The 23,534-nt window shown below is 38.0% G+C and overlaps 2 protein-coding genes across 8 annotated transcripts in view; one reads left to right on the top strand and one right to left on the bottom strand.

The window, feature by feature from the left end:
• LOC138160705 (olfactory receptor-like protein OLF3) overlaps positions 1 to 23,534 on the bottom strand; it is a 650,404-nt gene that overhangs the window by 153,786 nt on the left and 473,084 nt on the right. The gene's annotated exons all lie outside the window — the stretch shown is intronic.
• Positions 17,973 to 18,938, top strand: LOC138160411 (olfactory receptor 10AC1-like). The gene has a single exon (XM_069087012.1). It carries the CDS (start codon positions 17,973 to 17,975, stop codon positions 18,936 to 18,938), a length of 966 nt encoding a protein of 321 aa, XP_068943113.1.

Genomic DNA, 23,534 nt, shown 5'->3' with positions numbered 1-23,534 from the left:
ATCATCCATTCCTATTAATTTGGTCCTGTGCCCTCTGTCTATGTGTACCTGTAAACATGTATACACACATTCACATATGTATTCATACGCCCGTATACCCTGCGATATAGACATATATATAGAAATTCCCTTCAACTATTTTCATACTGAGAAAAGTTTCTTCAGTTAAAATTATTGTTTTTCCATGTAGGAATGTTAATAGTTCAACTTTGATAAGTGCCTTATGATTTCTTTACCCTGTTTACTTTCTCAGGCTTCTCTTGCTTCTTGTATCTGTACGTTAAATTTTCTATTCAACTCTGTTTTTTTTTTTTTCATTAAGAATGCTTGAAAGTCCTCTGTTCCACTAAATGACCATATTTTTCCATTAAACATGATAGTTTTGCTGGGTAGGTTATTCTTGGTTTTAATCCCAGCTCCTCTGCCCTCCAGAATATCATATTCCAGGCCCGTTCATCCCTCAGTGTAGAAGCTGCCAGATCCTGGGTTATCCTGATTTTGTTTCCACAATATTCAAATTGTTTCTTCCTGGCTCCTTGTAATATTCTCTTGTTGATCTGGGAATTCCAGAAACTGGCTATAACATTCCTAGTAGTTTTCTTTTTGGGATATTTTTCAGGAGGTGATCGGTAGATTCTTTCAACCTCTGTTTTGCCTTCTGGTTCTAAAATATCAGGGCAATATTCCTTGACAATTTCTTGGAGGATTATTTCTAGGTTCTTACTTTGATCATGGCTTTCAGGTAGTCCAATAATTTTTAAATTATTTCTCTTGGATCTATTTTCCAGGTCAGTGGTTTTTCCCATGAGATATTTCCCATTGCCTTCTATTCTTTCATTTGTTTGGATCTGTTTAACCACATCTCGATTTCTCATAAAGTCATTAGCATCCATTTGCTCCATTCTAAATCTGAAGGAATGAGTCTCCTCATTGAGCTTTTGAGCTTCTTTTTCCATCTGGCAAATTTGGCTTTTTAAGGCATTCCTCACCTCATTGCCTTTGTGAGCCTCTTTTGCCAATTGTGTTAGTCTGTTTTTTAAGGTGAGATTTCCTCAGTCAGGTCATTGACTCTCTTTTTTTAATTTTCTTGTATCATTCTCATTTCTTATCCCAATTATTCCTCCATTTCTCTTACTTGCTTCTTAAGGTCCTCTTTGGCCTCTGACAAGCTGGTATTTTCCTTTGAAGCTTTTGGTGCAGGAGTTCTGACTTCACTGTCTTCCTCCTTTTCCATGCTTTGCTCCTTTATGTCCCCAAAATAGGAGTCTAATGTTGGAATCTTTTGTCTGCTTTGTTTTCTTTGCCTAGTCATGTAGCCCCTCAGTCACTTGACCCCTGGGCTTTTTGCCACATTAGGGCTCAGCCACCAGACAGGGGAGCTTTTGTCCCAAACTCTGGGGTTCAGCTGCTGGAGGTATTAGTTGGGTGCCCTCTCTGAAGCCTCCACACTCTCTGGCAAGCTGGTCACACACCCCAGGAGCTCCACCCTAGACTGCAATCCAGATCCAAGCAGGTTAAAGCATGAGTGATTACCCCTCAGATTGGTCACTTGGTGCCCCTACATTCTGCAGGCCAGGAGCTGAAGCTTCCACTTGGTGCTGGCTGTACCGCATCTCACCAACTTCTCTCCTGGGGGCAAAAGCTGACATTCTCCCAACTACTGGTCCCAAAGTCCAGACTGCACTGACCTCTCACTTTGTCCTTCGCATCTATGTGTTGATGAATCTGGAAACGGCCACAGCTGTTGGTGATATGGGTCCCTCTGGCCATCGGCTGGTCAGGTCCACCCTAGGGCTAAAACCTCAGCTCACTCGGGCCTGGGCTTAGCTCCCAGAGCACTGTGCTGGCCGATTCTTACCGGCATGCCAGGCTGTCCTCAGTGGGAGGTTAGCTTCTCTATGTCATTTTGTGGGTTCTGCAGCTCCAAAGTTTGTTCAGAGTCCCCTTTTTACATGGATTGGGGAAGGTGGAAGTCGGAGCTGCATGGAGGTCCTGCTTCTACTCTTCCATCTTGACTCTGCCCCCTATAGCTTTTTTTTGTTGTTGTTGACCAATACTTTCTTCCTGGATAGCAATATAGTACAATAGGAAAAGAGTATTAGAATTGAAGTCAAGATCTGGATTCAAATCCTGGGAGGGCCTGCCATTTATTACCAATAAGACTTTGGACAAGTGACATTATCTCTTTAGTGCTCACATTCCTCATGTATAAAATGAGGATGTTGGATTAGATGATCTCTCAGGTTCCTCTCAGAAATAAATCTAATGTTCTGTGATCTGTGATATCATTTGTTCTCATCACCAATTTAATATAACATTTCCAAGTTTTTGGAGATTTATCCCCATACTCCTTTGATCTCATTATGGGGTTAATAATAGAATATAACAAAATGAATGAAAGATAATGACAATATATGTTCTCTAACCATTTCTTTCTAACACTTGATTTTAGTTGTTTAGTTTTGTTCCTGGGAGATGATGGCATAAATCCACAGGTGACCAGTCCTGCTACAATATTCAGGTTGCATTCTAATGACTGAAGATGGTGAAAGCTTGCACTGTTTTATGTATGAGAGGACAATGAGAGGTCCTGGAGCCTTTTAAATATACATCATTATGGTATGCATAGACACATACCCACCACTCTGAATACATCAATAGTGAACAGGTTATATAAGGATACACACATGGAAGGTTTGTTAGATTATTTTCAGTATCAAGGGCTGTACCAATAGACACATAAGTTATCCTAGATGTTTTTACTTGAATACCCTGGGCAGCTAGACATAATGGATAGAGTGCTGGACCTAGAATGAGGAAAACCAATCTTCCTGAGTTCAAATCTGGCCTCAGATACTTACTAGCTGTGAGACTCTGGGCAAGTTGCTTAAACCTGTTTGCATCAGTCTCCTTATTTGTCAAATGAGATAGAGCAGGAAATTGCAAACCACTCCAGTATCTTTATCAAGAAAACCCCACTTGGGGTCATGGAAAGTTGAACATGACAGAAACAAGAGAACAGCAACAAATACATTATTCATCTTTGGGGAAAGGAATGCAATATAATTATTAATATAGTTGGATTTGTCTATAACTGTTAATATTGAATATAATTAATATGGAGTATAAAGTTAGAAAATTCTTGGCACTTTCAATGGTTGAAGATCAGAAATTGTTATTGTATCAGTGGAAATGATATTAAAGAAAGAACATTAACATCAGCTTTGCTGCAGTACCCTAAGGAGCAAGAGAGTTTTTCATCTGACTTGCAGCTTAAATCTTCTTGTATGTATTGTATCTTTTATTATAATATTTTATTAGAATTTGAGAACAGAAAATGTCTACCTGATGGCCATGATAAAAAAAATAGAGCCTGAACAGCATCTTTCAAGAAATTATCAGGGAAAACTGCCCTGATACAATAGATAAAATAGAATTTTAAAGAATCCACCAATCACCTTCTGAAAGAGACTCCAAAATGAAAACTCCCAGGAATATTATATCCAAATTCCAGAGCTCCCAGTTCAAGGAGAAGATATTGTAAGCAGTCAGAAAGAAGCAATTCAAATATCATGGAGCAACAGTCAAGATAACATGAACAAGAGTTAGAAGCTTCTAGATTAAAGGATCGGAGAGCTTGGAATATGATATTCTGGAGGGAAAAAGAGTTAGGCTTACAACCAAGAATCACCTACCCAGCAAAACGGAGTTTAATCTTTCAGGAGGGGGGGTGGGGAGAGGATATTCAAGGAAATAGAGGAATTTCAAGCATTCTTGATGATGTCTAGGCTCTTTTTTTGATCATGGCTTTCAGGTAATCCAATTTTAAAATTCTCTCTCCTGGATCTGCTTTCCAGGTCAGTTGATTTTTCAATGAGATATTTCACATCGTCTTCTTTTTTTTATTCTTTTGCTTTTGTTTTATTGTTTATTGATTTCTTGTAATGTCATTAACTTCCATTTACTCCATTATAATTTTCAAAGGGTTATTTTCTTTAGTGAGCTTTTATACCACCATTTGATCAAATCTACATTCCAAGGATTTTTTTTTTCTTGAGTGAATTATTATAAATCTTTTTTTTCCATTTGGTCAGTTCTGCTTTTTTAAGGCAATATCCTTATTGTTTTTTTCATACCTCTTTTATGATTTGGCCATCTGGTTTTTTAAGGTGTTATTTTCTTAAATATATTTTTGTGTCTCTTTTACCAAGCTGTTGACTCATTTTTCATGATTATCTTGCCTTGCTCTCATTTTTCCTCCCATTTTTTTTCCTGTTACCTTTCTTGCTTTATTTTCAAAATCATTTTTGTATTCTTTCATGGCTTGATAACAATTCATTTTTTTTTCTTGGAGGCTTTGGATGCAGGAGGTTTGATTTTGTTTTCTTCTGAGTGTGTATGTTTTGATAGTCATTGTCACCATAGCAACTTTCTATGGTCACATTTTTTTCTATTGTTTACTCATTTGCCACCCTATTTCTTGAATTTTAATTATTTGTTAAAGTAGGGCTCTGCTTCCAGGGTGGAGGGCACACTCTTCCAAGCTTTAGGGGTTCTGTGCAGCTGTTTTCAGAAATCATTCTAAGGATTGGTAAGTTTTCAGTTCTTCCAAGGTGGTATGGTCTAAGGAGAAATATGTTTACTACTCTCCTAAAATGTGCTCTGGTCTATGAGTGACCACAAGCACTTTTTTTCTGCCCTGCATCTATGATGACAGACTGCCCCCCTCCATTCTGGCTGGCTGCAAACTCTAATGTGCTAATGATCTTCCTCACCCTGGGACTGGCACCAAGAACTGAGACCTGGATCTGAGAATTGGCAAAACAACAGATTCCTGCCACAGTGCTACCAAAGAGATCCATTATCTCCTTCTGACTAGTTGTCTAATTCTCTTACCATCTGTCAGTTGAGAGTTCCAGAAGCAACTGTTCTTGTTTCTGATGAAATGGATCCCAAGGCCTGCTCCTGGTTTCCTATGACTGGGTCTACGCTAGTATAGCCTAGGCTGGATGGTGCTCCTGTCTTACCCAGGTGAAACAGACATTTTCTGGTGACATTTTAAGTTACCTTTGACCGGAACATTATTCAATCATTTTATTTTGTGGATTTTGCTGCTCCAGGAATTGTTTTATGCCATTCTTTTGGGGGGAGGGGGAAAGCAAGGTAATTAGGGTTAAGTGACTTGTCCAAGGTCACACAGCTGGTATCAAATGTCTGAGGCTGAATTGGAACTCAGGTCCTCCTGACTCCAGGACCAGTGCTCTATTCATTGTGCCACCTAGCTGCCCCTATGACATTCTTTAAAGATATGCAGATGGGTTTGGGAGAAAGCCCTGACTTTCCTCAGTCATCTTGACTCTACTCTGATTTCCCCAGAAAATGTCTTTTCTATTTGTATCCCCAGTCCTTAGCACAGTGCTTTACAGATAGCAAGTGTTCAATAAATGCATTATACATTCATTTTGTACTTAATCACATTTTATTATTTCTAATCATATGTAAAGATAGTTTTAAGCATTCATTTTTGTAAAATTTTGAATTCCAAATTTTTCTCCATCCCTCTCTTTCTCCCGTCTCCCCAAGATAGCAGGCAATGTGATATAGGTTGTACATGTACAATTATATTAAACATATTTCCACATTAGTTATATTTTTTTGCCTTTACAGAGGGCAATTGTGGTTAAGTAACTTGCCCAAGGTTACACAGCTAGTTTTTTGTGTGTGGGTGCTAAGTGTGTGAGGCCAGAAGTGAATTCGGATGCTCCTGACTCCATGACTGGTGCTTTACTCACTGCATCACCTAGCTGCCCCCACATTAGTTATATTATGAAAGAAGAATCAGAAAAGGGAAAAATCCAGAGAAAGAAAAAAATTGAAAAGTAAAGATAATATACTTTGGTTTATATTCAGACTCCATAGTTCTTTCTTTGGATGTAGATAGCATTTTTCATCACAAGCCTTATGGAATTGTCTTGGATCATTACATTGCTGAGAATAACTATGTCTACCATAGTCAATCATCATAAAATGTTGCTGTTACTATGCATAATGTTCTTTTGGTACTACTCATTTCATTCAGCAACAGTTCATAAATGTCTGTCCAGGTTTTTTTGAAACCTACCTGTTCACCATTTCTTATAAAACAATAGTATTCCATTATATTAATATGCCACAACTTGTTCAGCCATTCTCCTGTTGATGGGCATCCCCTCAATTTCCAATTCTTGGCCACTACAAAAAGAGTTTCTATAAGTATTTTTGTACATGTAGGTCCCTTCCCCTTTTTATGGTCTCTTTGAGAAACAGATTTAGTAAAAAGTATATGCACAGTTTTATAGCCTTTGGGGCATAGTTCCAAATAGCTTTCCAGAATGCTTTATTCAATTGACAACTCCAACAATAATGAATTACTATTCCAATTTTCCCATATCTTCTCCAACCTTTATCATTTTCCTTTTCTATCATATTAGCTAGTCTGATAGGTGTGATGTGGTACCTCAGAGTTGCTTTAATTCACATTTCTCTAATCAATAGTGACAGAGCATTATTTCATATGACTATACATTACTTTGATTTCTTCATCTGGAAAGTGCCTGCTCAAATCCTTTGACCAGTTATCAATTGGGGAATGACTTGGATTCTTATAGATTTGACTCCGTTCTCTATGCATTTGAGAAATAAGACCTTTCTCATAAATGTTGACTATAAAAAAATTTTTCCCCAGCTTTCTGCTTCCCTCCTAATCTTGGAGACATTTGGTTTTGTTTGTGCAAATACTTTTTTAAATTTAATGTAATCAAAATTGTCCATTTTTTATTTCAGAATGTTATCTATCTCTTGTTTAGTCATAAATTCTTCCCTTCTCCATAAATCTTACAGGTAAACTATGCCTTACTCTCCTAATTTGGTTCTGGTTATCACCTTTTATGTCTCATTCATGTACCCATTTTGACCATGTCTTCATATAGGGTGAGAGATGTTGGTCTATTCCTGGTTTTTGCCATACTATTTTTCAATTTTCCCTACTATGGTGACTGGCTAGAATCCTGGCTCCAAGTTCACCATGGTTTAATTTGGGGTAGGATAGATGATTACTGCTACCTAGAAACGGATAAGGACAAATGAACCAGAGACGTAGGACTATTCTTCTGAGTTATTGAGTAAAAGCAAGATCAAGAGAAGGAAGCTCCCCTTTTTCCCTCACTAGCTCATTTCATGGGACTTGTGCTATAAGTTAAGCTTTGCCCTCTCTGGAAAGAGAGTGAGACTGTTCCAGGCTGGGAGTTACAGAACTACCGTCTCTTCTGGCTACATTGCCAATAATGAGAGGCTAGTCTCATCCATGTGGTAGGAGAACACAGGGCATCACATCCCGTAGGTAGAGTGGCTCTATGTTAGGGGATCTGGACAAGTGCAACAATGCCCCTATTACACATGAATATGATGGAACGATATTTCACTACAAGAAATTATGGTGAGAACTGTTTCAGGGAAGACTATGAAGATTTGTATGAAACGATACAAACTAAAATGATCAGAACCTGGTAAACAATTTGTAGAGTAACAACAATGCTGTAAAAAAAATGTTTTAAAAGACTTAAGACTTCTGATCCATACAATGGCGAGCCATGATTCTGGATATGAAGAATACAACCCTGTTCATGAAAGAGATGATGGACTACAAAATATAGAATGAAACATATTTTGACATGACCTATACAGGAATCTCTTTTGCTCTGACTATGCATATTTGTGAAAAATCTCCCCCCCCCACACACACACACACACTTGGGGCATGGGTGGCAGGATGTAAAAGGAAAAGTACATAAATGATTATCAGTTTAAAAAAGAAAGTACTATGCAATCTTTTTTTGTATTACCATTTTATCTTTCTAGCACTTAACACAATGCACATATAAGTTGCTTAATAAATGTTTATTGATCTAATTTCTATTGCCAAAGCTTAGCACAATTTCTTACATATAGTAGGTACTTAATGTTAGTTGAATTCCTGACATCCCCAAAAACGGTTGATCTCAGTGATGATCTAGGACATTGTTGCAGTGGTTTAAAGGAGTCATCTGATGGTGGGCACAGTACAAGCTGAGGTAGCTGTTAGGTACAGAAGTCATGAGGAAGGCAGCCTTACTATGGATTAGAGACAACCATTCAATAAGGAGGTTCTAGTTTGCTCAGTCACTAACGAGCTGTGTGTCCTTGGGCAAGACTCTCAATCCATCTGGGTCTCAGTGTCCTACATGTAAAATTGAATTAGGGGATTTCTAAGATCATTTTTACTTCTGAAAGCCTATGCACTATTATTCTAAGGACCAAATCTCACCATGACACTTTTACTCAGAGCAAAAAAGGTCTTTGTTAAGAGAGAAAATTAATCACCAGATGTTTTTTCCTTTCACCTCCCTCTGGATCCTATGTAAAAAGTGATGATCATTCTCTCCCTTTTCCCTCCTGCCCTACCCCCAGGGAATATAAAGCTAAGGCCCTATCTAACCATCTGGTCCATGGGGTTGAAATGAAAATCACCATAGGGCACTCTTCCCCCTTCATACTCTCTTTGCTTCTGTTTTATATGTCTCACTCTTTCTGTAACTCTTCATGTTCTCCACCCCTCTACCTCTGTAGTTCATAGTTTCTGATTGTCACTGTGCTATCCCTATTCTTTTACCACAATGATCTAAGTCTTCTCTGGATCCATCACCAAAACATTCCTAGCCCTAAGCCCAGGTAAGTTTAGCTTTCCATTTGGGAGAAGAGAGGGTGAGCAGAGTGGGTTGCATTGTAGCAAAGAGAAATTGAGTCACTCCTCCCACACACACATATTTCCCTTTCCAGAAAAGATGGAATCTAAGACAATAGTTTTTCCTTGGTTAACCTTCTCTCAGTCTTATCCTACTGCCCCACAATAAGACTTAATTTTACAACGTACAATGTGTTGACTTAAAAAAAAAGTACATTGGTCTGGGGATAAGGAAAGTTGGAATCTAGTCCCATCTATTCCTGTGTCTATGTTTTTGATTGTGAGCAAGTAATTTTACCTTTAAGGGCCTCAGTTTCTTTAATTGTGAAAGGAGAAGACTTGCACTAAATTATCTGAAAGGTCTCTTTCAACTCTAAAAGTCTATAATCTAAACAGGTCATGGGAGGAGGAGAGGGATGGTTGGAGGAAGGAGATGAAAATTAAAGAAAAATGCTGGCTTTGGACACAAGGACTCCTGGGTTCTGATCCTATTTTTTTTCTAAAGAGATCTGTGCAGCTATATCCTTCTTCCTCAGCCATCCTACCTGAAAAAAAAATGCATTGGGATTTCTGTTTAAAGTAAATAATGCCCTTCAAGAAAGGATACATCTAAAGTTTATTCCCCTTTTATTAATAGGAATACAGTTCAAGTAATAATGTTCCTTTAAGCCGTTGATTTGACATATATGATGCTATATGTTATTCTTCATCCTCTGCTTCTAGTTCAATAAAGTGCTAAAATTTTCCCACTGAGCATGCTGGGGATTTGGAAGGGAAGAAGGATCTTCCATCTGCTCCTAAAATAATAGCTGAATTCTTTCATGCCAACATTAATCCATGGAAATTTCTATCTTAAGAAAAGTCTATATTTTCATCCAATTACTATAAAATCATTTAGCTAGAAAGGATGCTAGAAATTCAATGTAGTTCAATTCAACAAGCATTTTAAAGCACTACAGTCAAAGTGCAAGGCAGCTGTGCTAGCTGCTGAGGGTATGAGGATGAGAAATGATACATCTATACTAAAGGAGACTGCAGGATAATAGGAGGAATATGGAACATGAGAGATTATTATATAAGGCAGAAGATGGTGGAGGCAAAGGAGAGATTCCAACAAAATATTCCAAGAAAATTTAAAGAGAAAAATCTTACTTTTGACTGACAAGATCAGAACAAACTTTCTTCAGGAGCTGGATACTGAAGGGATTCAACAAATGGAGAAAAAATGGCGAGGCATTTTCTGGATGTAGATAACTAAGCAAATATATGGTCACAGGATAAGAAAAAAGAGAAGAGCTGCTTGTTCCATTTTGGCTAGACCACAATGTGCGTGAAATGGAGCAGTGTAAAATAAAACTAGGAAGATAAGCTGGAATTTAATCATGGAGGACTTTAAATGCCAGGATATGAAGTCTGTATTTAATCCTAAAAGCAATAAGGATTCAATGAAGGTCTTTTTATGGAAAAAGTAACACTGTCAAACCTGTCCATTAGGAAATTTACATAGGCAGTGTTGTATAGTTCAGATTAGAGAGGGGAGGTATCAAAGTCTAGGAAACCATGTATAAGGCTAATAAAAATTCTTGAGTAAGAAGTGCCTGAATGAGGGTTGTGATGATGTGAGCTGTGGTGAGAGGTCAGTTTTGAGATAGTAGAATTGACAAAATATTGAAATAGATTAGATGTGAAGATAGAGATGAACCCAAGTCAAAGATCAATTCAAGGCTTTTTGTCTTCAAATGCTTTATTAACTTCTGATTTACATCATTCATTTCCACCAGTTTTTGAGTTACAAATTTTCTCCCTGTTTTTCCCCTACCCAGTGCCCCAAAATAGCAGTCCCACAGGATATCACCTCCTCCAATCTGCTCTCTCCCATATTTTCTCCCAAACCCCTTTCGACTTTTCCAGGGGATCTCTATGCCCCAGAGCCTGTATATCTTATTTCCCAATTACATGTAAAATAGTATTAATAATAGTATATATATATATGTATATATATATAAACATTTGATTTTAAAACTTTAAATTCCAGATTCATTCCGTTCCTCCCTTTTCTCCCACCTTTACTAGGAAGATAAGCAGTTCAGTATGGGTGGAACATGTGTAGCTAATGCAAAACAATAACATAGTAGATATATTGTAAAATACTGACTATATTTCCCTCTCTACTATCCCACCTCCCAATTGTTCTATTCCCTACTTTGAGCCCATCCCTTTTAAAAAGTGGGTGCTCCCAACTTCCCTAACCCCAAGCCTGCCCACCCTTCCATCATCCCCTCTCTCATCCCCTTCCCCCCCTACTCTTCTGGAGGGTGAGATACCATATTTAGTGTGTATTTCATGCCCTCCTCAAGCCAAATTTAATGGGAATAAGGTTGACCCATTCCATTTTGCCTTCCTATTCTTCCCCTCCTTTGTAACCATTTTCCCTTGCCTCTTCTATATGAGATAGTTTACCCCATTCTGTCTCTCCCCATCTCCTCTCATTATATTCCTCTCTTACCTCTTAATTTCAGCTTTTAAGTATCATCCCTTCCTGTGAAATTGGTCCTATGCCTTCTATCTATGTATACCTGTAAACATATATACACACATTCACATATGTATTCATATGCCCATATACCCTCATACATAGACATATATATATATATATTTCTATTCCCTTAAACTATTGAGAAAAGTTTCATAAGTTACAATTATTGTTTTTCCATGTAGGAATGTTAATAGTTCAACTTTGATAAGTTCCTTATGATTTTCCTTGTTTACTTTCTCATGCTTCTCTTGCTTCTTGTATCTGAATGTCAAATTTTCTATTCAACTCTGGTTTTTTCATCAAGAATGCTTGAAAGTCCTCTATTCCACTGAATGACCATATTTTCCCCTGAAACATGATACTCAGTTTCGCTGGGTAGCTGACTCAGTTTTAATCCCAGCTCCTTTGACCTCTGGAATATCATATTCTAAGCCCTTCGATCCCTCAGTGTAGAAGCTGCCAGATCCTAGGTTATCCTGATTGTGTTTCCATAATATTAAAATTGTTTCTTCCTGTCTGCTTGTAATATTCTCTCATTAATCTGGGAATTCCATAACTTGGCTATAATATTCCTAGGAGTTTTCTTTTTGAAATCTTTTTCAGGAGGTGATTGGTGGATTCTTTTAACCTCGATTTAGCCCTCTGGTTCTAAAACATCAGGGAAGTTTTCTTTGAAAACTTTGAAAACAAATAGGATTTTAGGTACTAGCAGTAGAAATGTCCATCCAACAGTTGATGTGAGATTAGAGTTTAGGGGGGAAATCTGTACTGAATATGGTAACTGTCAGAGACTAAGCTAAAACCCAGATCTCCTTATACACTAGTGTTCTTTCCAATGAACTATGTTTTTTTAGGCTATTGATTACATTGAATTCCATCACATCTATCCTATTTCCCATCGGTGGGAGAGGCAATGCAGTAGGGCAGAAAGAAGCCTTTCCACAGGACTCTGGAAGTAAAGGACACTCCTCACCAACCCTCCCCAGATGAAGTGAATGGAGTCCCAGAGGAACCCATTGCTCCCAGAGTGTACTGCTGCTTCTCTTTGAGGTCCAGCGTGGGGCACGAGCTTATTGAAGCCCCCATAGCTTAATCAGGTGACTTACAAGTTTGATCACTATGATGGCATAATAATGTTCTGAGTTGGTTGCCTACTTACATGCCATGTTTCTGGCACCTAGTACTCATGTACTCAGGTGTAGCACAAAAGCCTAAAGAAGTTCAGATATCATCACTATGAAGGAGGGCCTTCAAGAGGGATGTGACCTGGTCCCTTCTAATACAAATTCTTACGGAAAGAAAGTTCAATGCAAGGAAAACAGAAGGTTACCTTAAAGGCAGTTTGAGAATAAAATACTTCTGTTGGAGGGGCGGCCAGATAGCACAGCGAGTAAGAGCACCGGCTCCAGTGTTGAGAAGACCTGGAGATCGAATCCCGGGCTCAGACACTTAGCACCCACCCAGAAACACCTGGCCGTGTAACATCGAGCAAGTTACTTAACCCCGATTGCTTAAAAAAAAAAATACTTCTGTTGGATTGTAACCTCCTTGAGGGAAGGGGCTATGCTGTTTTCCATCTTTGGAATGAGGTTTAATAAATGTTTGGTCGATTGAAGTGAATTGTTGTTTATAGAAAAGATGTTGAATTTTGCAGTACAAAAGAGCTAGCATCTAGAATATCAAAAATGTGACAAGGCAGTGATTGTGCAGTTAAAAGCAATGAGGTTAGCTTTTTGGATTTTTGGAACAGAAACAACCTCCCTGCCAGAAACTTCTGATGTTGGGTTTTATGCTGCTTCTTTGAAGTTACTTCTCCTCCTCTGCTACAAGTGGTGGATGGGAAATGTGTGTGTGCACACGTGTGTGTGTGCATGTGTTTGTGTTTAAAAGACCCTGCTGGTTCATTCCTTACTTTGAAAAGAGATTCTTTAAATACACCAAAGGCAGAAATACAACCAGAGAATCAGGAGGACCACATAGTGATCCAGTGCAAAAGGTCCCCTCTAGGAAAAAAAGAAGACATTGGATACTATGATTGAATTTTTGAGTCCCTCTTCACTTGGATTCCCATTCTCAAGGAGTCTTTTGGAAAACCTAGATGAAATGGTGATAAAAGTACCCAGTATTCTTAGTAACAATTAAGAATCAAGTTGCCAATAAATGGTCAGGACAAGTTACTTCCTAGTGTTAAAGAAACTTGAGGTGAAATTGTTGACTTCAGTGAGAAACTGTCTCATTATAAATGTCCAAGCATCAGAAGGTCAATAGTCACTTTGATTTAAAAAAAAGACCCATGAAGATTGAGAGAACTATAGAGTGGGTTACAATTCGAACTGAGAAAATTAATGAAATCTACTTAAAAATAAAACTAGGAAGATGCCTAAATGCTTAAGCAAAAATACAGAAAGAAAAACTGCATGTTTTGGGGTGTGTGTGTGTGTGTGTGTGTGTGTGTATGTGTGTGTGTGTGTGTGTGTGTGTATGTTTCCTGTACTAATAAGAGGAAGTCATGAGCAGGAAGAGTCTGGGAATGAACAGATGGATGACCAGAGGACAGTACGGTTGGGCTCCTGGGGTACAGTACATGGACTGAGTGACCTTAAAGGATCAAGTTTCCATTAGGGGTCTGCATGGAAATGGCATTCATTGGTATTGAAATTGGAAAACCTGAGTTTGAGACCTGATTCTCTCACTAAGAGCACTTTACCATCAGAGCTTCAGTTTTCCCACCTGTAAGACAGGAATAAATAATACTTGTAATATCTACCTCAAAGATAGATATGAAGAAAGTGCTCAGTATAGCTTGTCCTATATAAATATAACATTCCTGTTGTTGTTATTTATTATACCAGATCTATGTGTAGAGTTTCCAGAGAAGAATTTCCTCTACCAATACATCTGATTTTCAACTTACTTTTTTAGGGAATTGTCTGGGACACCGAGAGTGACTTGCCCAGGGTCACATGTGTGTCCAATATGTATCGGAGGTTTTTTGTTTGTTTGTTTTTAAATTTAAGTCCTCTTGGCTCCCAGGGAAGTTCTCTAGTCATCACACTCATACTGGATATCATTATTGTTATTATCTTCTATATTTTATTCTAAATATTGTTAGCTCAATGTAAGTGGCTCAATGGATAGAATGCTGTGCTTGGAGTCAGGAAAACTCATCTTTTTTTAGTTCAAATTTGGCCTCAGATACATACTAGCTTTATAACCCTGGGCAAATTACTTAACTTTCCTTGCCTCAGTTTCTCAACTATAAAAAGAACTGGAGAAGGAAATGGAAAACCATTCCAGTATCTTTTCCATGAAAACACCAAATGAGGTCATAAAGAATTGAATGTAAGTGAAAATCACTAAACAACATTGCATACCTTTCAGTGTATTTCTGGGCTCATAAATTAGGGTTTTGTAGATGAGGATAATATTGTAATGAATAAGATTAATTTGGTGGAGGGTCATGAGGAAATGGGAAATACCAGGCAAAAAGTGGCCATTGGGGCATAATTGGAAGTTGTGGAGGATTATCTCCTAACTTTATGCCCCATAATGAAAAGGAAGACAATTTTAATAATACTGGGACTTGGGGGAAAAGGTTAGCTCCATCATCCTTTGTTTTTGAACTTTCTCTAGCTAGAGTGGGAATGAATTAGTTGGTGGTTTTGGTTCTTATTGTTTTGATAATGACTACCCTCCCTCCCACAAGCAGAGAATAAACATTCCCATTAAATAACAATATGATCTTTATGATTATCAATAACCACCTCCCTTTTACAAGTAAGAAATATAAACAAGAAAGGGAAAACAGTCTTCTCTCTCATTATTTAGTTAGTGCAATTATATAGTTGTGTTTTCTTTGATATATGGTTTTATGGAGTTGTAAAAAAAAATTGGATGCAAAAAAAACTCTTTAGATCATGAAATTACATTACATTATTTTTCATCTTATTGATACCATCTCTTACCCTTGCTGATCACTAGTACTTTCTGTGTACAGAATAAGAGAGGTGGTAGTCTTGCTGAGCTCTGTTGTGGTGAAACAACATCTTGAGTAATGGGACATTTTAGGGAGAGTATAGACAAGCCAAAAATATGGGGAAGTACTGGTGCAGAAGGGCTACTTAGACGGTGAAGAGCCTCAAGATCATACCATATAGGTATCAGTTGAAGGAATTGGTGATGTTTTGCCTGAAGAAGAGAAAACACAATAATTGTCTTCAGTATTTGAAGAATGGCCATAAGGAAGAGAAATTGTATTTGTGTTACTTGGTCTTAAAGGGAAGAACTAGGAACAAAGTGGAAATTAGAGAGAGGCAGATTTCCATTCAGTGAAAGAAAACAAAATACTGACAATTAGAACTATCTAAAAGTAATATCAGGTGCCTAGTAAAGTAGTGAGATAGTCATTCTTAGAAGCCTTCAAGCAGAGATAGGATAATAATCCATCAGGTGTTCTATAGGAAGGGATTCTCTGCATTATGTAGAGAATTGAAATAGAAGATCTGTAAGGTCCCTTCCAAATCTAATATTTTAGGGTTCTATGACTTTTATGGTTAATTTAATGGGAAGATTGTATTTCTCAGATTGTTTTGATATACTGATAGTTCATAATAAGAAGCAACAAACTTAATAAGGGGAAAGAAGTTATTGGTCCCTCAGTACAAAGAACAATGATTGAATAAGCACAAGTTCTCACTCTGGCCCTCTCCATTACCAAACAAATTTTAGAAATCCTTTTTTTCCAGAAGTTTGGCCAGATTTATATGACCTTTTATATAATGGCTTCCCAAAACCAGGCATTTATGCCTAGTCCAGTCGACCTATAATACTCTCAAGGCTTTCCAAATGCTACATGTAAAAAGAATGAACAGTTTAGATTGCCATGTTTTTGGAAGTTTGTAGTTGAGGATACAGAACCACTTGATAGTAATATCATCAAAGGGATTCTTGTTTAAGCATGGGTCGGAGTAGATGGTGTCAAAGGTAACTTTCAGTTCTGATATTCAGAGATTCTATGACAGTCCCTACAAAGATAATATTTTCTTCTGTCTAATTTGGAATGTGCTGATGTATCTGAAGATATATCCATAATATAGATGGATAGATAGAGCTAAAATATTTATTCTCTTCTCAGAATTGCCTGAAACTCTATTACATTATTAATTATTTTAATTAAATAATGTCTGTTATAAAGCAATTTATGATTTACAAAGCATTATATATGTGTTTGTGTGTGTATATATACATACACACATATACAAAATTTGATTCTAAATTAAAATGTCAGAAACATTGATGATATTCCTGATACATGAAAGCAGATAGTTTCTGGACATAAAAAAGAATACTGGACTAGGAATTAAGCAGAAGACTTGGGTTTCAATCTTGTCTTGACCCTTAAGTAACATGTGACCCAAGTGTACTATATCTTCATCTATGGAATGGGGTACTGAATTAGATGAACTGTAAGATCTCATGTAATGTTAAATTTTTCTGATTCTATGATTAGAAAAACAAACAAAAAGAATACTTCAGTCTCAGGTCAAATAGTATACAAATTAGAAGGAGTAAAGTATGACAAAAAAAAAATCAATTCCTGATCTCTGACTTGTTGACTTGATCACAAGCATGACAGATAAGCAAGAAAAATGATAGGATCATGACATGTTTTCACAGATCAGAGGCATGTTGTAGGGGAAATATACAAAGTTAAGTAATGGAAAGAGGTAAATGGGGAGTTGGCTAAGGAAATGAGCCACAAGATTTGGAGATGTACAGGTGGAAGGGACGAGACTGCTATTAAGTATTTTCAAGGGGTCTTGAAATGAAGTTCTTTGACTTCAAATGCAATGATCTTGGCAATAAATCCAGGAAGGCTTCATAGGAGAAGCTTGTGTTACACAGCACTTGATTCTCAACAAATCTTTGAGATAGGTGGTATACGTATTATTAATCTTTCAGGGAGCCAGTGCATAAAGTGCTGAAGCTGGAGTCAGGTTATATCATGACTCAGATACTTGCTACTTCTGTGACCCTGGGTAAGTCACATAACCTCTCTCAGCTTCAGGCTACTCACCTATAAAATGTGAATAAACCATACCACCTCTTTCAACAAGATTGATGGAAAAATAAGATATTATATAAAGTTCTTTGTGCTAATTATTTATCATTATCTGTATATATAAAGTTCTTTGTGCTAATTATTTATCATTATCTGTATATAACAGATAAACTAAGAATCAGAAAAGTTAAATGATTTGACCATGGTCACATAGCTAGTCAGGGGTAGACTTCAGTTTGGGGTCTTTTGCCACTATACCACCCTCCCACTCATTAAATTGCCATATATTCAGTGTTTCTCAGGAAATTTTTCCTACAGATCCCCCTGCATTCTTCTTCTGTTGTCCCAACCTGTTCCTCAGTGGTAACATCTATCATTAGATTTAGAGCTGGGAGGAATCTTAGCATTTAGTCAAAACCCCCTCACTTTAGAGATGTGGAAACTGAGATCCTGAGACAAGTAACTTGTCTGATACCACACAGCTTCTAAGTGGAAGAGCCAGGATGTAAGACAAAGTCATTTGACTCCAAGTTCAATACTATTTGCACAACAGACCATGTCTCCAAACTGGCATCTCCCTCCTTTCCCACAGGCACCACGGCTCTCAGCTGCGGTACATGGAGGGTGCATGGAATGAAACAGAGATGCCTCCTGGCTTCTTTCTACAAGGCTTCTCTGAATTCCCTCGCCTACAGCCTTTCCTCTTTGTGTTTCTCTTAGTCATACACCTGGCCACCCTGAGTGGAAACCTGGTCATCCTTGTGTCTGTGGCCTCAGTTGCCAGTCGCCCCCCGATGTTGCTCTTCCTCTGCCAGCTGTCAGCTATTGAGCTCTGCTATACCTTGGTAGTAGTGCCCCGCTGCCTAGCTGACCTGGCCAGGGGCCAAGAATGGGGCAGCCCCATCTCATTTGTGGGCTGTGCAGTACAAATGCAGATGTTTGTGGCCCTTGGTGGAGCTGAATGCTTCCTGCTAGCAGCCATGGCCTATGACCGCTATGTAGCCATCTGCCACCCTTTGCGCTACCCAGTCATGATGACTTCAGGGCTCTGTGGGAGGCTGGCTTTAAGCTGCTGCTTCGGGGGACTGGTGGTCTCCCTGTTTCTCACAGTGGCTATCTTCCGAATGCCTTTCTGTGGCTCCCATCTGTTGATTCACTTCTTCTGTGATGTCACTGCCCTTCTGCATCTTGCCTGTACCCGCAGCTATGTGGAGGAATTGCCTTTCCTTGGGGCCTGCATTGTACTGTTATTGGTGCCCTCTTTCCTGATCCTGACTTCCTATGGTGCTATTGTGGCTGCCCTGCGTCGCCTACATTCATCTGGGGGCCGCAAGAAGGCTGCATCCACTTGTGCCTCCCACCTGGCAGTTACCCTGCTACACTATGGCTGTGCCACTTTCATGTATGCACGACCCAAGACCAGTTATGCCCCAAAGCGGGACCGGACACTGGCACTTATCTATACCAATGTGACACCCCTACTCTACCCACTCATTTACAGTTTCCGTAATCGGGAAGTCACCACGGCCATACACAGGGTACTGAGGCTGAAAGGAGATGGCCACTCTTTGGTTACTAGGTGACCCACAACCCTCCAACCTTAAGGACAAGCAGTGTAGCCTAGGGGAGAGGATGTAGGGTTCAGTACAAAACAAGATGGTGTCCCTCTTCCAGTCTTGCTCTGTAATTTAGGCACTAGCATCAAGTGTTCAGGACTGGTAAAGGAATAGATTCAATATTTATCTGGATCCTATGATCTATCCCTCTCCTGAGAGATCCAATCCCTGACTAAAGATCTCTCATCATATCAAAGAAATAGGAAACAAATGTACATACATACAAGAAATACTTACAAGGTCCAATATGTGCAAATGTATTTAGCTGAGACACATTGTAACCCTGTTGAGGCAATGTGGGGGGAGGGAGAGGGAATAGGGTGAGGGAGTGAAGGAAGATTAGGACAGAGAGAATGGGCTGAGATGAGTGAGCACAGCTTTCCTGGAGGTGCTAAGTTTTCCTTTTTTGTTCTTGTTATTTTAATAACTCAAATACATATTTCTTGTGAAAATCACTTTCTCCTTTTCTGAATCAGCAGTCCAAATTACAGTTGAAAGAATAAAATCCAGTAATCTGGAGGCAGTAGTGTTTGTTTTTTGTTCCATTTGATCATGTGAAGGTATACTGAAAATTAGAGAAAGTTGGATTAAAGGTGGTTATGTTAAAAATGTTATTTTTTACATAACAAGCCCACTCTCTAAATACTTCATCATCTCTCTTTCTCTTGACAGCTGTACTATACATTCATATACTTAAATATTTGTAAGGCACTTAGTACAGCACCTGGCACATGGCAGGCACTTAAAAATGCCCATTTCTCCTCCATCTTAAATACTCAGAAAACACTGCTCATGGTTTGACATATAATTGTTGGAAGGGTCAAATAAACAGTGTCCAATATTACAGCTCACTGGCAAAAGCACATATGTACAAACAAATGTACACATAAACATACACACAAGAAATACTTAAAGTCCAAAATGTGCAAATGTATTTAGCTGAAAGCCATTGTCCCCTGCTGAGGCAATGTTGGGGACGGTGGCAGTGTGAAGAAGTGAAGAAAGATTAGGATAGAGCAGAGGACAGAGGAGTGAACAGAGCTTTCCTGGAGAAGGTAAGTTTTCTGAGCTAGATTTTTGATATAAAACTGATAGATATAAACTGGTCTTGCAGTTTTTAAAGCGTCACCTTGGAGCTGAATGAAAGATTCACTTTACTTGATATTTGCTGTTGAAAGATGAAAACTGGTGAGAAGACCTACCTCACAGTCCTGTACATTTTCCCCTTCCTTGGAGTTCTTTCCCCTTGCTCCTAGGACTGAAAGAGACTGAATCCAATTATTCAGAGATTTCATTCCTCACTGCTTATTCACTATTTTTGTTAGTTACCTAATGGTAGAGGGAAGAATTTTCCCTTCCATATATATGCTAACATTGGATTTTGGTAGTGACCAGACAGTGTTGGACTAAGCCCAGAACAGCACTGAGTTTCTTAATGCATCTCTCTGTTTGAACCAGCTGCCTTTTATCCCCCATTGAAAGTGCCTAACAGCACTACACCCTTAACAGCTGATCCTGAGGTGAATTCTACTCTGACAACACATTTTGCTTAATCCTGGTCACAAGGCTCTGGGTCTATGATAAGAGGAAGTAGCCCAGAGTAGTAGAATAATTTAAAGGAAAGAAGACTGGATCTGAAGTGAGTGAACCCAGGTTTATACCTACATTCTAGTTGTGTGAGCTTAGAAAAGTCACAGCCCCTCTGTAAAAATGTCTGTAAAATGAGATAGTTGGGCTGAATGGTTTCCCAGGTCCCTCCCAGATATAAATCTGTGATCCCTTGGTGCTGAGGTCACAGCAACAAGAGGCCTTAGAACTAGTCCATTTTCTGAGGACCATGAATCTCATAGTAACTCTCTTTATCAGACAATATTGATAAGTTCAACTTCAGCTTGCCAAGGAATTGGTCCAACACACAAACTTGAAGCCAGAAACTATGAATACACAGAAATAAAGTAACTGGGTTGGAAAGGCTCCAGAGATGTGTACTGAGACTGAACAGTGAGGATAAGAGTCAGGGAACCTTTAAAAAGTGTATTTATTTTGTTTGGTCAAAAGAATTAATTAGAAAGTGCTACATGCTACATCATTGGTTTAGGAATATTGTTTCAGGCCTGGAGCTCTCTGGCCTTGTGTCACACATTCTGGACCCCAGATTGTGCTCTTAAGGAGGTATCCAAGTATCACATCTAACGAACATTTCAAGAAACATACCAGTCAAAAATTAGCAGAAAAAAACACCAAATTGTTACCATTCCACAAATTGATGTTTATCATCCTTAGGTTTGCAATGAATTTTCTTCAAAATCTTGGGGATTTCTTGGTCCAGATCATTTGTCAATAAACACTGGTACCTTTTTGTTATATTTAGACCAAAGTTACACAGTTCAAGGGTTCATATGGAGTCTTAATAAATATCAATAAGATATTTATATAATAAATATCAAAAAGAAATCAATAACCAATGGAGTTGAGCCCTAGTGTTGCAATAAGAGCTTTACAAATTAACTTAGATTTCTGGGAAAATAAAGGGCATATTGAGGTAATACATTTTGTTAGCAAGATAAGCATTTTCTGATAAAGTCGTAAATATTTCAAAGTGTAGTATGTAGTAGTAGATTACTAGCACATTCTAATCTATAAAGCCATTATAATAAGGAATGTGAAATATAGCAGACCTCCAACATAACCACTGCTCCACCTATACATAGCAGCTACCCTCGATGCTTGCCAGCAAGGTAAGAAACCTAATCCAATGTAATGTTACCAAACTTCTACCTACCTATACCTTCTTCTATCCAACACTTTATCTCCTTACCATAGCTGACCTTCTATTAGCTTTTGATGGTTTGGGGGAGTAGTCTGGAAACTAAACAATAGAGGAAAATTATACATAATTTAAAAACATCTTTGTGAGAAAATACAGAAAATATATGCACAGTGTTTAATTAAGCAGAAAGTATAGGCATAGAAATTAGATACAAATTCTTCAAATTCTGACCAGTTTTAATTCGATATACCTCAAAAGTGCAGAAACTGCTACCATTGATCAAAACTAAATCAACTAAGGGTAAAGGGTGTGAATAGGAAAGAATCTAAGACATGGTTTCAGTCACCTACTGAAGGGGGAAAAAAAACTATTAAACTCTACATCTGATCACATTACATTTAAATATAGTTGACTTTTTTAAGTACAGTACAATAGAACATTAAAATACAGATTTGCAGAAATATAAAATTTAAAGGTGTTTAAGGTATTCCACTTTCTAACATAGATTATCTTTTTTTAATCTAGTGTTACTGAGGGAGGGAAGTTCAGGAAAAAAAATCAGATTACAGCTTTTTATGTTAAGAGAAGAGATGAATATAGGCCAAAATAATTAAGGTAGGATTTCTGAACAAGGAAAACTCAAGCTATGCTCTGAATGACACATATACTTTAGATACACAGGAAATTAAAACAGAATTCAATGCTTATAAAATAAATATAAACATTTCCTATTACAAATCTGGTCCATATTTCTATCCTTTAAAAGGTCGGGTGTTTTCGTTTAGTGTGGTTTTTTGAAGGGAACATTAGGAATGAGAAAGGAAGGGGGAAGAGAATGTAAAGAAAAGTGGAAAGAATGAGACACACATGGTAATGACATATGGTAAGAGAAAAAGAAATATTTAGACATGTATGCAGCAAAGAAACAAGTGGGAAGGAAAGATTATGCTCATATACTTATTTATTATATAAAGGGAGATATATGTAATATTATTATATAATAATAGAATGCTATTATATTGTTATATAGTACTTATACATATATATGCAGAGAGAGAGGGAGAGAGAGAGAGAGAGAGAGAGAGAGAGAGAGAGAGAGAGAGAGAGACTGACTAAAAGATGTAGACCTAGTGAGAAGTATTTGGGGCAAATAGTTCTTATCACAACTTGCTAATTCACTTGGGCTATACATTTCAGCATGCTGTCACCTCTTCATTATCATTATAAATGCTAATTAGGTAATTCAGCACTAATCACAACTCTTCAAATTCTTTTCAAATATTCTCTTTGAACCTAGATAGGGTAACAACAGCCACTCAAAGGAAAAGTTATTCTCTGGGGTGCAAAAGCAGTATTTAGTGCAATATTGACCAGAAATATTACATGAAATTTGTTAGCAGATACACACACACACACACACACACACACACACACACACACGCAGAGTCACCTATTCAGACCACATCTGAAAGGTTGTGTTCAGTTCTGGAAGCAATCTCAGTAAGGCCTTGACAAGTTGCTGAGATGCCAGAGAAGAGTGGTCAGGAGGCTACTAGCACTGGAAGTTCTGGCACCCGAGAATAGATTGAAGGAACTAGGTATATTAAGCTTTTTGGTTGGGAGAACAGAAAACTATGAAGTTTCCTAACAATTAATCCTATCACCAGGGAGGAATGGACTGCCTTGGAAGTTAGCAGGATCCCCATTAGTGGACTTTTCTTTTAGATAGAGGCTATATGACCAATCACTGGATGAAAATGTTGGAGAGAGTATTATTCCTTTCTCTTTTCTTA

The sequence above is a fragment of the Petaurus breviceps genome, unplaced genomic scaffold (assembly GCF_028583685.1).
Source record: "Petaurus breviceps papuanus isolate PSGF00001 unplaced genomic scaffold, PetGlider_PUasm1.0 181, whole genome shotgun sequence".
Lineage (NCBI taxonomy): Eukaryota > Metazoa > Chordata > Mammalia > Diprotodontia > Petauridae > Petaurus > Petaurus breviceps.
Note: the sequence above shows the minus strand (reverse complement) of the source record. Positions and strands in the feature narration are given on the sequence as shown.

Coding starts and splice junctions, on each gene's coding strand:
- LOC138160411 (XM_069087012.1), top strand. CDS start 17,973: ATGGAGGGTGCATGGAATGAAACAGAGATGCCTCCTGGCTTCTTTCTA.